Genomic DNA, 16,797 nt, shown 5'->3' on the forward strand with positions numbered 1-16,797 from the left:
ACTATTAGCCCAGTGGCAGTTATGGCGCCAGTGGTATGGAATTCCCTTCTACCAGCATGCAGCAGTTAGAACTATAAACACGATAACAAAACATAAGTTATCCACTCGTTCGGTCAGTTGTTTTAGAATATATTTTTTGATGACCCTGTATGAACTCGCTTCTCAGTGTTAGTATAGTTTGGCAGTTTGAGTGTAGTGGTAGTCGTTCAATTTACTTATACATCGTTAAAAACTTGTCGCGGTCTCTTTTGGCTGGCTAGAATTTGCAAACTTAATTCCGCGACCTTCGAGTCCATTTTCTATACACAATATTACAACGAGACGTAAAGAACTGGACTTTGGGATATGTGGATTCCTTAAAACTGGTATTTGTTCGGTACTCATTGAATGATACGTCATCTTTTATAATAATATTAAATTATAAGGTTATCTAGAGACGATATGGGACATTTTATTATTTAATACTGATGCTGTAATATTATAACAGTAAAATGATTTAATTAATTGTTTTTACTACATATAAACATTCTCCATCTAACATTATATAGTACAAATTTGTATGATACGATGTAAACTTGATTGTCAATTAAATGAAGGAAAAATGGTCATTTCTACCCATAGAGCGATATGTATTTGATTGAATACAGATTACGTAAGTGAAGGAGCTCTGGGTGAAATATATCACCGCTATATTGAGGAGAAACAGCAGGTGGGGAAAAATAGGAGCGATGACTAGACTACTTGGTGTTGCATACTCGTATTCGTACAAACTTGTTTCTGGTCCAGAATTTTATCATAAATATTTATATAAAGCAGTCAATTTATAGAGCTGGGCGTGGCTTTGTTGGCCTAAAGGGTTTGCTTTTGTCGATCCAAAGTGCCAATAGGGGAATCCGCATATATGGAACATTGAATGTTCCTCACATACCCTCTCTTTCGTCGTTTTATTTCAAATATCAATGCCTGTAAAAAAAACAAAACAAACAAAAAATATCTATATATTTTTTTTTGCTAAATACGACAAATAAAAAAAAATAACAGTTAAAATTTCCGTTAAAAAATACAAGAAGCAGATCACTGGCTAAGAAGTGTAAAAGACATTTCATTCAATCGGTCTAATTATTAATTTCAACGATGCACTTAAGATAATTCAGATAAGCGTCTAAGAGATCGTTGGAACGATTAAAAGATGGACATATACATGTCGACTCCACAATAACCAAAGATAAAAATCTAAATGAATAGTTATGTACGAGTCCAAAACCCCCGCTGTCAGGTGACCTAGAAATTTTACCTACACATAAAGTTATCTTCTTATATAACTACGTACACTATTTACTAAATCTATCAGATATTGTGTAACGTCGATCTTCCGAGATAACCGAGTGGTCCATCGGAGATCCGAACGCCAGATGCAGTGCCAAGGAGAACGAGTTCTAAACTCCGCCGGCTTATCTGCGTTTAACCTCTAATGGACATACATGTTACTCATAAAAGTACGACAAAGCAAAATAAATATATAAATGGAAATAAAACATTTCAACGCAAATTATTCCATGCCGTTGATAAGATTTTAAACTGAGAAACGGATAATGAACGACAAGCGCAGAAAATATGAGTACACCTACTGACATCATCAGCGTCGGTCTAACATAGCCCATAAATCAATGCTAAAATCAAGTTTCAACCCGTTTTAAACGGCTAATATACTTACGTACATTAACATAAGTATTTTTTATTGATTTGATTGGATTTATTGGTTTGGCATTAACTTTTCGGAATAATATGACGATTTAAATACTGTATAAAAATATAACAGTTGTATAAAACCACTTTTTTATTTACCACTTCGATAACTACGGATGTCCTCAATAGTTGAAAATACAAATTCGTATTTTCACCTGTTGATAACCACATCTGAAACTAGTTTTGTTAACATTAATAAACTTAAATAAATGGCCATAAAATGTTTTATTTTTACATATATATTTAAATGTTTTAAATGTGTGTAGTTACAAAAATTGCATTTCTCTCAACAAAACATAGAGCAACACGGTATACATATGTATGTATGTATGTATAATAATAATAATAATAATAATAAAATTATATTTATATAAATATATTTGTACATATATATATATATATATATATATATATATATATATATATATATATATATATATATATATATATATATATATATATATATAAATATACAAATGTATATCGTCATAAGTGAATGAAATTAGTTAATAGCTCGTTTTATTAACATTTTACTTTCTGAAGAAGATTGTGTGCTTGTGGTAACGGATTCATGTGGAATTTGCCTTGTTTGCTTCTAATATCTTCGTATAACCATACTTTCCACTACCTATGAATGACACATACCGAGTTCTCGTCGTGTATCGTAGTATTATCTCCTTGTATGGTATGGATTATAATCACTATTCGTATTCATAAATATAATTTGCAAAGAAAAGACTATAGATTTTGTTACGAAGACATTTTTTTAAACCCATAGATTTTTTTGTTCGTATACAAAAACTGGGTATGGAAAATATCGCAGTAAATGATTTGTATAAAATGTCGAGTTTTTAAAAGGTCATGTTATGACATTTCATGAGTGGCGCGGCGCCCTGGAACCTGGAGTGTAGGTAGGTACATACGAGTGTGTTCACTTGCATAACATGAAGTCAATAAAAATGTTCTACACTACATTGTACGGTGTTAAATTAAACGACAACAAAAAATACTTTAATCATAAATTACTTTATTGGATCATCCAAGTTTTGAGGGATGACGATTAGGCTTACTTTCCTGGGCTTCGATTATGTACGGAAGTCAAATTTTTATCTATGTAATGTAGATAATTTTAACGTAAATATGCGACGAAACAGTCGTTTTAAATTTCTGGCGATACTAAGTAAAAACTGGTTTAATAATGCCAATGTCATTTTAAATCTGCCAGAATTGGAGTTAAGTTATCTTTGCTACGTAGTTAAAGCGTCATCTATTTTAATTTTGGTAAATACCACTATAACACCGTATACGGTGTTTGAAAATTATGCAGAATGCATCGAAATAACGTGTCACAAAAGATTATAAGAAAGATTAGTATTTACCAAGTAAAACTTGAATGAAAATGGATAGATTTTACCACAAACTGAGTGACAAATTAGTTTATGAAAAAAGCATCTCATCACTACGAAGTTAAAACGTCATCTTTCTTCAAAAGTTGACGTTTTAACTTCGTAGTAAAGATAACTTTAATTTGACTTCAATTCTCTATAAAAAATATTCGTATTATTTTCGTTTCCGTATAAACCTTCTGAAAATACTAATCAAGGTCGGTTTTAAAATTCTCATAAATTTAAAACGTTATTAGAAATATAAGTGTAGAGTAAAGTTAAAGCTAATTAAAATAATTAATGTATTAAAGTTAAAGTACATCTCAGCCCAAAGCAGTTTCGGTGTGTTTTGAATACCGAAATGCTGATTATGTCTGTAAAATGTATCGATGTATATTAGAGTTCAATTGGCTTGTTTGTGCGAGACGCAACAGGTGAGTGCTGAAGTAAGGCAAGTTGGAGAATGTGCAGTTTCCTGCCAGATTCCGCCTGAGCATCCCACCCTCCTCGCGCGCTGTTCTCCTGACCTTATAAGATCGCAAGGCTGCGGCGCGCGGTGGGCGGGTGTCGCCATGGCGGTGCCTCTGTAGGCTGTCCGCCCACCGCCGCCCCCGCCCAGCCGACCATCTGATCGCGTCTTGTACAAGCAGTGCCGACTTGTGAACAAAATGTCGCTCTCGGTGATCTATAAGGAACCTGATCCGTTCACAAGAAATTGCTATTTACAAAAAAGCCCTTAGCTTAATAAGATTACGAGTTGAAAATGCCAAAATAATAAGTAATAACATGGAAGTAAAATTAAAATTGTCACAAGTATTCCCAGATTTTCAAATTCTTCTTCATCTGCGTTTAGATATCAAGTCCAGAAAATCTCATTTGTGAACAAGTATTTGGAAACACTCACAGCTGGAGAAAATTATTAAAAATCGTATTTTCAGGAGATTGATCATATATCTAGGAGTTAGTAGTGTGGTTGTCAATCATGGGTAGAGTGGTGAATGTTGCACGTGTGATCACTTAACCAGCTTATGACATGCCATGAGCCCTGTAAATAGGCACACTTCCATATTCTTCTTCGTCTATGTTGATATGTCGAAAACGTTAAAAGAATCGACATCATGGGCGTCGATTACATAGGGAGTTAACTTATGTATTAATTTTAAATCAAACACAGATTTTTTGAGTCTACTAAGTTGTATTTTATTAACAAAAAACACATAAAAAATTATACTGTGACAATTGTTTCGCCTTGTTAGGGCATTATCAAACGAATGTCGACAATCGAGTCGAATCTGTGTTTGATTTAAAATTAATACATAAATTAAAATGGAGTTCTACAAATTAAACGCCAAGTCAATAAATAGGGAGTTAACGGTTTAAATACGAAGAGCAGATAACTTTAACTTTACGTCTATTCGGTGATTAAAAAATATCTTTTAATTTTATTTTCGGTAACACAACTTTTTCATAATACAATAAACTCCCTTGTAATGTTGTGATAGGTACCGCGTTACCGCAGGAACTTTTTATTGAGTTAATGTTTTAAATTGAATTTTTACATTTTAACCAGCGGAAAAGACTGAAATGTGTCGTTTGAAATTAAAATAAAATTTTAAAACATTAAGCCTGTATAAAATTCCCTCCGATAACGCGGTACCTATCCCAACGTGATAGGGTGGTTTACTGTACTGGTCGACTCTTCCACCCTCTTGCAAGGAAATGGTCTAAGGGTTTGGTAGTAGTAAGGCAGTTGCCACAGTGAGGGTGGTATATGGATGATTATATTTGTCAGCGAGTAGCGGTGTCCGGAGGGGGGACATGAGTTTTGTGTCAAGATTTTTTTGCCATCTGGAATGCATATTTTAGTGCAGACAGGAAATATCGAATGACCACCGAACGGATCGCCGGAATGATCGTGAAATCGAAAAAATAAAGAGATTTGTTTGCGTAAAAAGCAAATTGGTTAAAATAACTATTCAGGGATATACATATCAAATGTCTCAAAAGAGAAAATCATATTTTTATACTAAGTCTGAATTCGATTCCAGGGGGGGGGTCAAATAAATATGAGTGTTTATTTCACTCTAATAACTAACTAACTATCTAACTAACCATCACGCCGCTTCTCCGTAGGGGTAGGCAGAGAGAATAAAACGCCATACTACCCTGTCTTTGCAAACATTTTTCGCCTCTTCCACATTCATGCATACTCCTCATACATACCCGCCGATTGTTTCGACCCCTGACCCGGCCGCTTTCAAGTATTTGACATAACTGATTAAGCCAAGTTTTCCTCGATCTTCTTCTTCTTCTTTTCTAACCACATTCGATTCATAAATTTGTTTATCCGTTCTTTCCTCACTCATTCCTTCCACATGTCCAAAACATCTCAACTTTCTTAATTTTATCGATAATGCTTATCTCACCCTTATTTTCCCTTATTTAACCATTCGAACATCTATCATACATGGATTTGCTGCACATTCGTCAGAGGGATCGCATTTCACATTTCTTTCCCCGTAATCACAGCGAAATTCCCTAGAGGTAATTTTGTGGTAATATCTATCCGTGTTTAATTTAAGTTTTACTTGGTAAACCGTTAAATCAATAATGGTATTTACCAATACGTTTAAATTTCAATTAAAGTTTATTAAAATTATTAATATTATTAGAGACAAGTTACAGAATAGGCCCATAGAAGTGGGTTTATTCGAGCGTGGGTAGTCGATGCTGCCTAGTAAAGTACATACACGTGTTTAACACGTGTCACTACTCGCTACTTTGTCAATGGGACAAATATCCAGCGCATTGTTATTGCACCAATACGGAGTAGGAGCGCGATGCAGACAGAATGCAACTAATGCAACATGTGGCTCTGTGAGCAGAGACCATTTTTTACCGACCTTTGCAGTCGCTGCGTTCAACTTCTTACTAAATCATTGAAAAATACTTCGTTTAAAACTCAAAAGCTTTCTTCGTAAATAACGTCCATAGCTGCATTCAAATTGACTGACGTTTCATGCGGACATCCTGGAGGATTGCAGTAAAAGATTACTACGGAACCTTTTAGTTCCGTAGTATAGTGGTTACGTAGAAGAGTTCTTTATGCTGGTATGGACATGTGAAGCGAATGGATAACGAGTGGATGACTAAGAAAATATATGTGGTGAATGTGAGCGGGAGAATAGAACAAGAACGGCCGAAAAAGACTTGGCACGATCAGATCAATCAGAACCTTAAATCTGGCGGTGTCAAAAGTCTGCGTAATCGGAGGGCACGTATGACTAGATGTATGGATGTGACAGAGGCGAGGAGTGCATGTCAGAACAGAAGAGTATGGCGTCCATCCTCTCTGCCTACCCCTGCGGGGAAACGGCGTGATGGTGGTATTAGTAGGATAGTGGTTGGCGCGTTTAGCTAGCAGGCTGGAGTTCCCAGGATAAAAATATTTTAAAAAATATACATCCAGATCTAATATCTATCCAGAATTCTGCCGAGTTTCGATATGAACTCAAAACCCACGCTTTCCGGATTTCTTATCCGTAGTAATAAAATTGAATCTTTATTTTCACTTTCACTTTTACCCGTAGACATTAATTGCGTTAATTGACATTAATTGCAACCTAACTATTTAGACGCAAATTGTAAACAGTGTTAATTTACACCCTTTACCTAAAGGGTGTAAATCTAATCACCTGTAAAATAATCAGGTGATTAGATTTACAATCTAATCACCTAATTATTCACGAAAATGCTATTGTATGAATTGGCAATTATTGTTATTATTTCTGGCGTGCAAAACTGTTATAGAATTTTTTATCGGTCCTACAAAAAAAGTTTTTGTATTTTGGTAGATTCCCCGTGGCTATACAATGTATGTGAATATATATATATGGGAAAAATATGATCACAGTCAGGTAGGTAATAAAAAAGTACCTACCTACCAGTTCAATCGGAAGAAATCACGTTTTTAAGCTTTATTTATCACCTAAACGGTGACCGCTGAGCCAAACTACGAAAATAATATCTGAATATCCCAATCTAAACGGGTTCACTATAATTAATGCCTCGTAGATTCGGTCATTGGTAATTTAGAAGTCGTAAAGTAATGATCATGTTGACTGTTGAATGTAGCGAGGCTGCTCTAGTGTCGCGAGTGTTGCTAGTCCTTGAATATGCGATGAAGTGCTTGAACAATTAATTTAATATAATGTAGATATCGTTACTGCGATATCGGCGGTTCCATTGTGAAATTGAATATCTGAATTTCTGTGATTAAAAAAATATATCTGATTTGCACAATACTCCTTTATGTTTTACAATCCAACATAATAATATAATAATAAAACCCTTATCCGCACCCCAATGGTGCATAGGGCACTGCGTAATATAACGCAATGTTATCTTGATCGTTTACACGTGAAGGAAAGGTGATCAGCCCTCCGCTTCAGGTACCAGTCCAGGGTAATATTGAATAAATATTAAAGTGAAAAAATCACTTATATTTATTTAACTCCCCCTGGGAATCGAACCCGGGACCTCCAGAACGGTAACCGAGCGTGTTGACCATTACACTACGGAGGCAGACAATCCAACATAGCTGAAAACAATCTACGTAGTTCAAACAAATCATTCTTTATTATTTTACAGTTTCATTAAAACGTTCTTAAGTAGTATTTTACAAAAATAAAGCCGTATAAATTTAAAAATATTATTTTTTACATTTTCGTAAATTAAAAGCATTATTAACTTTGTGATGTGGTAATATAACACTCTATCTTAATATCACTTTAAAAAACACACTACTTCGTGACTACCGGTTTCAGAACAATCAATACATCATCAGTTAAAATGTAGACTTAAGTGAAAATGTTATGGTCTTCTATTTATATAAAACTAATATTTGAATGAGAGAAGATAAAGGATTCACAAGGGGAATATTTTTAAATGTGGACTTGTAGTTCAATTTAATTGGTTATTTATTATGGGTAAGCCTTTATTAATTGCTTTACTCATTTCTAATTTTTCTAGATTATCTAAACGAAGACCAGTTCAATTGACATATAAAATTTCTGTACCCGTTGATTTATTAAAATTATGGTCTTCAGATATAACGTGATTAGCAAATTTGGAAAAATATTTTTTAATAAGACACCTTAAATGTTTCTTAATTCCGATATTGAATTTACGCGATGTTTTTCCAATGTAAAACGCTGGGCAGTTGGAACAATTTATTTTATGAACACCAGAATGATTCATTTTATCTTGTTTAGAAATATGTTTTTAAAACAGTATTTTAAAACAGAGTCCTTGAGACGATATTTTGGTAGAATGGCGCTATATAAATTAGCCAAATATCGTTGTTTTGTGCTTTCACCAAAATTTAGCGAAATGGAAATAATAGTCACGATCCCTTTATTTAAAGAACGAGAGTATCAAAGATTTATATTTTTACTAAGATTATTTTAGAAGTATCTAAGTAGTAGATACGTTTTGAAAGTTTCACAACACTGAGAGAATGGTGGTATTTACCAGATTTTTTTACACTCTGTACCAACACGCAAGTACCGGCTTAGCGGGTTATTCCATCGATCAAAATACAATTCAAAGTGTAGAAAATAAATCCCTGCACTTAAAACTTTCATATTGTGAGTGTATTGGAAACAGAAACGGATTTTACAAGGATTATGAAAATGAGGAACTTAAGTTCGCTGAAGAACGATTTTGTAAATATGTTTTACTGTAAAGATTGTAGTAACTTAGTGTTTTTAATAAATCAGAAATTCTTTGATTTATTAAAAAAATATTTATATAAGTATGTTTAATATTTTTCAATAATCCTTAACATTTCCTTACTAGGGATATCGGATTTCTTAAAGCTTAAAAAACAAACTAATTTAAAATTTCTATTCTATCATACGTTGTGTCCGTTCTGTGTAAATTATAAAGTAAGTTTGTATAAAATGTTATAACAAGGACCATTCAGTAAAGCTAATGAAGTATTAAAGAATCCCATTGAGTAACCGAGCAGAGCAGAGCAGATATAGACTCGGTATAGAAGTGAGTGTGAGGAGTGTGAATTAGAATTGAGGTCAAATGAGAAAAACTGGTTAAGAATGTTATCAATGATTGAATGAAATTATTAGTTATTTATTGTACAATATACCATACCTTTTTTTTTTAAATAGTTAAATTTTATTTTATAAAATCAAATAGAACAAACGTACTAATTAGAGTGATAGTTATGGTATATGTTTAATTTTTTAATTTCTCATATCCCGGGATGTATATACAGTGGAACCTCTCATAACGAGTAATTCGCAAATAAAAAAAGTGAAAAAGTTGCTCCCTTTAACGAGAAAAATTTCGCATGACGAGTAAGGTAACGAGAAAGGGCAGGTCCCTTTATCACAACAAATACTTATTTTGCCGGGACTTCTGCGCCAGTCAAAACAAAAAATGTTTCGCTTAACGAGTGAGATTCTGTAACGAGTTATGCTCGTTATGAGAGGTTCCACTGAATATTTTTTATTAGCTATTACTTAGATAAGCATCCTCATTAGCCGTATTCTGAAGGGGCTCGTACACCTTTGCGGTAGCTTGTACACTGGCACGGGTATGCCACCCAGAGTGCCAAACTCATTGTTGCTTTTCCCATTTTCCTACATACTTTTCCTCTACATTTTCTTTCCCATGAAGGAGGTACGTTTTTCACCCTAAGCTCCTCCATTTACGCAATCTCTACTTCATAAAAATCTTCTCTAAGATCCAAAAATCCGCAGCGCAAGACTGATCATATGTACCTATATAATCCACGATCGAGTTAACACTGCCTTATTATGATGCGGTGGCCTATACACCGCATCAGAATAATACACTGTTAATTCGATCGTTGATTATACACAATTGAATAATCAATTAAAACAAAAGTATAAAATAAGTGTCTGTTTATAGTAGTTAAACGGCTATCGCCAGTTAATTGCTCAATATTATGGTTTCCAAATCTTGAATTAAAAGAGTCGTGAAGACAAATCATTTTGAGATTGAAACACAAGTCGTATTGCTTTTAAATTGGTTATTTGATTTAAAATCCACCGGTGCAGCGTGTCCACGGGACGTCCCCGATCCGAGCGCACGGGCCGCTCTGACGGAAAACTTTAATCGAAGCTTCCGAGATTTGAATCTATAAAACAAATGTTTTAATTACTAAAGCAATCGACCAACTCTCCATTTCACGTGGTGTCCAAACAGCCATCGCGAGACGTCTAAGCTAAAATAATACATTGGGCTATCGCAGTAATAACTATCCATCCGTAATATCGTTATAATACAATACGTCTTCGTTTCATAATCTCCTGATAACTTTTGACCATTCAATAAAAATTATAATATAATAAATACGTGATAAATATTCATTTAAATTACAATTTATATTGAAAAATAATTAAGTTCTAGCATTTACAGGGCGTACGGTTTAATATTGGCCGGTGTAAGTGACCACTTTATACACTGTTTAACATTCTTAATTCTATTCACAATTGACAACCATATTGTGAACTTAAATTTCGAAAAGTTTTATATCCACTTCGAGTGATTTACATTTGAAAAAAAAACCGTCGTTATGTATAGTAGAGAGTAGTCAAATGTCCGTATTTTTTTAAATTTCTATTGACTCATATACGAGTATAACTATGGTAAGATTCATCAATAAAATATTTACATAAATAGCTCCTAAGTGAAGCGAAATCTAGCGTTTGTAAACCAAAACTTGGACACACAGATGATCCGATCCATTAATTTATAAATTTATTTTTTCTCAAATATCAATACATCTTTTTGACTGAGAATATGTCCAAATATTATAAAAACCAAAAACCCGGAAATACGAAAGGATTTACCGTCATTAGGCGCTAATCTCCGGGGACCCTCGACCATACCGGCTTATTGCTGGACACTACATAGGGTCAACACATTTTATGTGTACCTAAATGAGGACCTATTTATTGGAGAGTAATGATGGTTAATACAAGGCACTTACCCGTGAGTATTTACTAAAATGATTACTGTTAAAAGGTTGGGGGAATCCCGAGAGCATCGTGCCGACAGCAATCAAACGAACCCTTCAAAATCGTTATACATAATTTTATTTTGCATTACGAATATTTTTAACAAAACGAATATGTATGTGTGTAAGGTGATATTTTTACATCTAATGTATTATTCAGGAATCGTGAAAGGTAAATAACAGTAATTTTCTGCAAAATAAAAGCCGAATATACCTAAGTGATGTATAGAAATTGCAGGAGTGAAACAAAATTCCAATACATATATTTAAAGTTATGGAAAATTGTTTTACAGTTTGTCCAACATTATTTCTTCGCCATATCAAAAATAAATGAGATACGAAAACATTTATCGAAATTATTTGATAAAAATGATCGTAATTTTAATAATAAACCGGCAGAAAATATGACAGCTGGGCAATAAGATTCGGCAGAATGCTGTCTGAATGTTAGTTGTAGGTAAGTACCGATATACCCAGTGGGTGTATAAATATGCATATTACGTGTATTCACAAATATTCAAGGTAAAACTTGGCTATATTCTGTCCATATATTCACTTCTTACAAAGTACACATTCCGAACGTTACTTGTTCCAACATACGATTACAATAATTTGTGTATCTGTACGCGTTTGCGAAATTGTAAATAATTAGGACCAATGTCGATATTTCTACCATACATTGAAAAGCGAATGAAATAATGGATTTATGATAAAGATATTAATATGTTCCTTTAAAAACATAGTGTCATTTTACGATTTTATTCAATTTATTCATTCAAAAAATGTATACCACTTACACAAATATTAACCCCCTAATTTAATATTGTATTCCCCCCCCCCCCGCTGCATAGTATTGATGCACTATTGTCATGATCGTTATTCACATGAAAGCAAGTTGATCTTTACTCGTTACATGGAAAAGGTGAAATTATTGTTATGTGAAATGTATCTATAATTATTGTAATGAAAATATTTGGTACACCTATCATATAGTAGTGCTGATATGCGACTCTGAGCACCCATGCCATCACTACTATCCTCCTTTTCAGGACGGATCACTTCACATAAATTTAACGATTAGATTAACATCGCGTCGGCTACGGATCAAAGAAGGAAAAATTATTTTCTGTTAATTTTCATAGAATCTATTAATAATAAAACATTTAAAAATATGTTTGTTTAATTTGCGCAATGTTCGTTTAATTATCACAACGGAATTCCATTAATCTCTACCAAAATTAAGGAAAACATTTTGCAATTAAAATATGAGTACCTATGGTAAATAAATAGCCCTCAATAAATTATTTGAGTCATATTGTCATAATTTTTATAGCCTTAATTTTAATTATTATCTTTATTTACTCTCTTTAATGATTTGTTATGATAAGTTTATTGAAAACTAATTATCATCTTCTTGCTTCACGCTCCGAGTTCAGTCCACCTGCGCGCCCTTACTCCTGGTCTACAGGCAACTCCTAAACAGCGCTGAAAGGATTCAATTTGTGCTTTTCAGAATTTCATGAAATTAGACTTACCTATATGAAATCAAAGACTAACAAAACTAAATTTTAACATTCATCGCTATTCATAAATCGGAACACGATTTTTGATCCAACTAATTTTATTTATTTTGTGCTTCGCCTTACATCATCAAACTGTTTCGAAACCATCACAAGGCGAAACACTTTTCACAAAAATATACTTTAATTTGTATGTGAATATTTTTTTTAATCATGCTCAATTTTCGCTACCATTTTATTTACTTAATACAGCAAAAGTCTTACAATGTGGGTGATATTTTTTAAACGATAATGAATACTTTTTAAAAATTTTAATCATACATACAATATTTTCTCCTTTTACTTTTAAAAACCCTGCCACCAAAGACGGATTTGTCGGAATTTAATGAAACAATGTGTCGTATTTATACACAGGATTTTTTATTGTTATTTTTTACTCTGATGTTTATTTAATATCCGCCAACTGTGGATTTAAAAAGCAGGACTGATCGCCTTGGCTTCCCATAATTAATTATCTTATTTCAATGCAGTACTCTATGCACAACTGGGAAAGGGGTCGCAAAAAAGAAGAAATAAAGGTAAAAGCCCCTACCATGGTTGCCCCCTCTCTCTGTGCGACGCCACCGCGAAGCCGAACATGGCCGGGCGCGCCCCCGGGGCCCCGTGGCGCGTGTAGTGCTCCGTGTCCAGGTTGAAGGCGCCCGCGCCCCCCAGCAGGGCGCACAGGGCCCCCAGGAGGGCCCCGAGCACCGACAAGCACCTACCCGCCATCTGTCCCCCCGAAACTCAAACTAACATTTACTCAAAGTCTATTTATACCGTGGCGAGCCGAAATACAAACACTGTTACTCGGATATCTAGAGATACTCAAATTATTTTTAAACACTGTGTGATAATATTTATTTATAACTATGATTAATTCTCGCACCTATGAAAAAAACAAACATTAATTAAACACTCGCGAACCTGTTCAAAACTAATTTCGTCCGGGTGAAAAACTGTCCGGAAAATGGATTTTTCACTTTTCTTAAGAAACTTTTTATTTTGGAATAAAATCACTGAAAACGATTCCAATTAGTTGTTTTTTAATTATTTTTTAGTACCTACTTATTTTTAATTTGAAATATGTTTTCGCGGGAATCGTGGTTTAATTTGGAAGTGATCGTGTAATGGGCGGTGTGGCGCGCGGTGCGGTCAAGACCGGAGACGAATGCGTACTGAGTTACGGAACAGAACGACAGAACGCGCGCCGTACGCCGAGCGACCAACACGAAACTGAGAGGATCTCGGTGGCTGGCGGTGGCGCTAGGCGCGGCCACGGCTCGCTAGGACGAGAGCGGCTGCTGAGGATCTCCAAAAGTCCACCACAAAAATTATGCACAATAACTATACATATCTACGTATACTATATCACATGCCACCCTCTCGAAGTCAGAAGCCAAAGGGCTAATGTTTAATCTAGTATACCATGTACCTACTACCTACCTGACAAATTTGTATTATTTTTAAAACCACCCATTTTTTTAACTCATGCATCAAAGCATATCTTCGAACTCAATAATATCTTCTTCTCCTTCTTCTTAACCCTTATCCGCACCCAATGGTACATAGGGCACTGCATCGTATTGATGGTTTTATCTTGATTGTTACTTACATGAAGGCAAGGTGATCACTCCTGCTCTTCGGGACCAGTCCAGAGTCCAGGGTAATATTAAATAAATATTAGAGTGTAAAATCACTAATATTTATTTTCACCCCTCCCCCTGGGAATCGAACCCGGGACCTCCAGCACGTTAGTTGAACACGTTAACCGTTACACTACGGAAGCGGACCAATGAGTATACTTGTATGGTAAATCGGACTTATTATCTACAATTTTCCACGAATGTTAATAATAAAAACAATAATTTATACTACTGCTACTACTACTACTACTCCTACTACTGTACTAACAACACGCTGTTTCTCCGCAGGGGTAGGCAGAGAGAATGGAACGCCACACTCTTCTGTCCTGACATACACTCTTCGCTTCGATTACGCAGACTTTTGATACCACCAGATTTTATGATTAATCTGATCGTCCCAAGTCGTTTTCGGACAACCGAGAGAACAGAACGAGGACATCCTCGTTCTGTTCTCCCGCTCACATTCGCTACATATATTTTCTTACTCATTCTCTCGTTATCCAAATAATTTATGTAGCGCTATTTTAGTTATATTTGGTTTTTACCTGTGAAATTTTCGGATTTTCCGTACTGGCCAGCATTGGCACCCCTAAAGTTGCAAGAGCTGCAATCGGACACTCTTCACCATCCACTATACTTATCCAGGGACGGGGTACCAATATTTTAACAAGCGGTGCAGAATGTGTTTTTTTTAATGTCTTTCATGACGTTATTATAATTTATATCCATTTTTAAAATGTGGTATGAAAATTGTAATCCCTTTTTTATATAAGATTTTTTTATAGATTCGATAAATTACACGAATTGTGAAAAAAAAAACATTATTTTCTATCTGCAATGGGTGATCGAACCCAAAAACCTAACAAACTCTCAACAAGAAATATTAATGTTTAGTTAATGTTTTACTTAGTAAATACCACTATTTCTTAAAATCTACTGTGACACGTGTTTCGATGCATTCCGCATCATTTTCAAACACCATACGGTGTTTGAAAATGATGCGGAATGCATCGAAACACGTGTCACAGTAGATTTTATGAAATAGTGGTATTTACTAAGTAAAACATTAATTAAAAATGGATAAATTTTACCACAAAGTGACTGCCGAATCAATTAATGAAAGAAATATTAAATTCAGTGCACAAATTTAATTGCGTATTTCTCGATCCTTATATAATTCACATCAAAACTTAGTTGGAAAGAAAAAAAACATGAAAAGGTAATAAATACCATCCCAATCGCTAACCACATATCTAGTTTGCATGCATGTTATTATTATAATAAACGCCAACATCTGAAAACGGAAGTGACACTGAATGGAGAAGATGAAGCATACCTTACAACAGTTCATCATGTATCAAGTGTATAATGAGACATATCGAAAAAGAAAAACAATATTTCATAATAATTACTAGGCACTATTTCTTCTTGTCCGCCTCCGTAGTGTAATGGTCACCACGGTCGGCTACCGTTTAGGAGGTCCCGGGTTCGATTCCCAGGGGGAGTCAAATAAATATAAGTGATTTTTTCACTTTGATATTTATTAAATACATATTACCCTGGACTGGTACCTAATGCGGAGGGCTGGTCACCTTTCCTTCACGTGTTAACGATCGCGATAACACTGCGTTTATATGATGAAGGTTTTCAAAACTTCAAAAGAAGAAGTTTTTTTTCTTAGTTAATGAAAGAGCTCGCGTATCACATTATTTTGTCACATTGTATCACAAGGAGCTCGCGTGAGCCCTTTCCTCCCGCGCACCCTGTGTTTTCCTGAAGGAACATGCTGGTTTTACATTCACTATACCTCATCTGTCTCCAAAGTGGTGACCGTAGTACCGTATTCTTAGCCTTTAACATCACTTCCGAGAAGCATATATAATACAATGACCCAATTCGACTTTCCAAATTTCCTCTCTATATACTACTACTACTACTACCATCACGCCGTTTCCCTGCAGGGGTAGGCAGAAAGGATGGAACGCCACACTCTTCTGTCCTGACATACACTCCTCGCCTCCTTCACATCCATACATCTAGTCATATATGCCTCTATGTAAGATAATGAAAAAGGCAAAGAGGTTTTAACCACTAAATATATTTTAAAGTGAATTTATTCCAAACTCATTTCCTCTTCGTGTTATTCCAATATATTTAGCAAATGTTGATATTATCTTGATGCTGATGTTTATATACATATGTAATTTATCGTCTGAAGTGTTTGCAGTACCATGGCATTCGCTTTATTTACTTTTTTTAATATTCTTGTATATAACCAATATAATGCATGGCATATATCACCTTCTCGTAATCAATTGATAAGAAATTGTTTTAATCATGGCCTACAACCTCTTTAGCTTTTATTTACTATTTTTTATAATCCCAGTACACTAAAA

General features: G+C 34.5%; 1 protein-coding gene across 5 annotated transcripts in view; it reads right to left on the reverse strand.

The window, feature by feature from the left end:
* Positions 1–13,995, reverse strand: part of if (integrin subunit alpha inflated) — a 146,451-nt gene extending 132,456 nt beyond the window's left edge. For 2 of the 5 annotated variants that reach the window (XM_088259575.1, XM_088259573.1), the window contains exon 1: positions 13,309–13,993. In XM_088259575.1, the coding sequence (XP_088115701.1) occupies positions 13,309–13,487 (179 nt within the window). In that variant the 5' untranslated portion in view covers positions 13,488–13,993. Of the gene's footprint in view, positions 1–13,308 lie in introns of all 5 variants that reach the window. The other 3 variants (XM_088259577.1, XM_088259574.1, XM_088259578.1) reach the window with 3 other exon arrangements.
* Between the last annotated feature and the right edge of the window lie 2,802 nt (positions 13,996–16,797).

This window comes from Brachycentrus maculatus, unplaced genomic scaffold (genome assembly GCF_059751285.1).
Source record: "Brachycentrus maculatus isolate JH-2025_06_01 unplaced genomic scaffold, ASM5975128v1 h1tg000118l, whole genome shotgun sequence".
Lineage (NCBI taxonomy): Eukaryota > Metazoa > Arthropoda > Insecta > Trichoptera > Brachycentridae > Brachycentrus > Brachycentrus maculatus.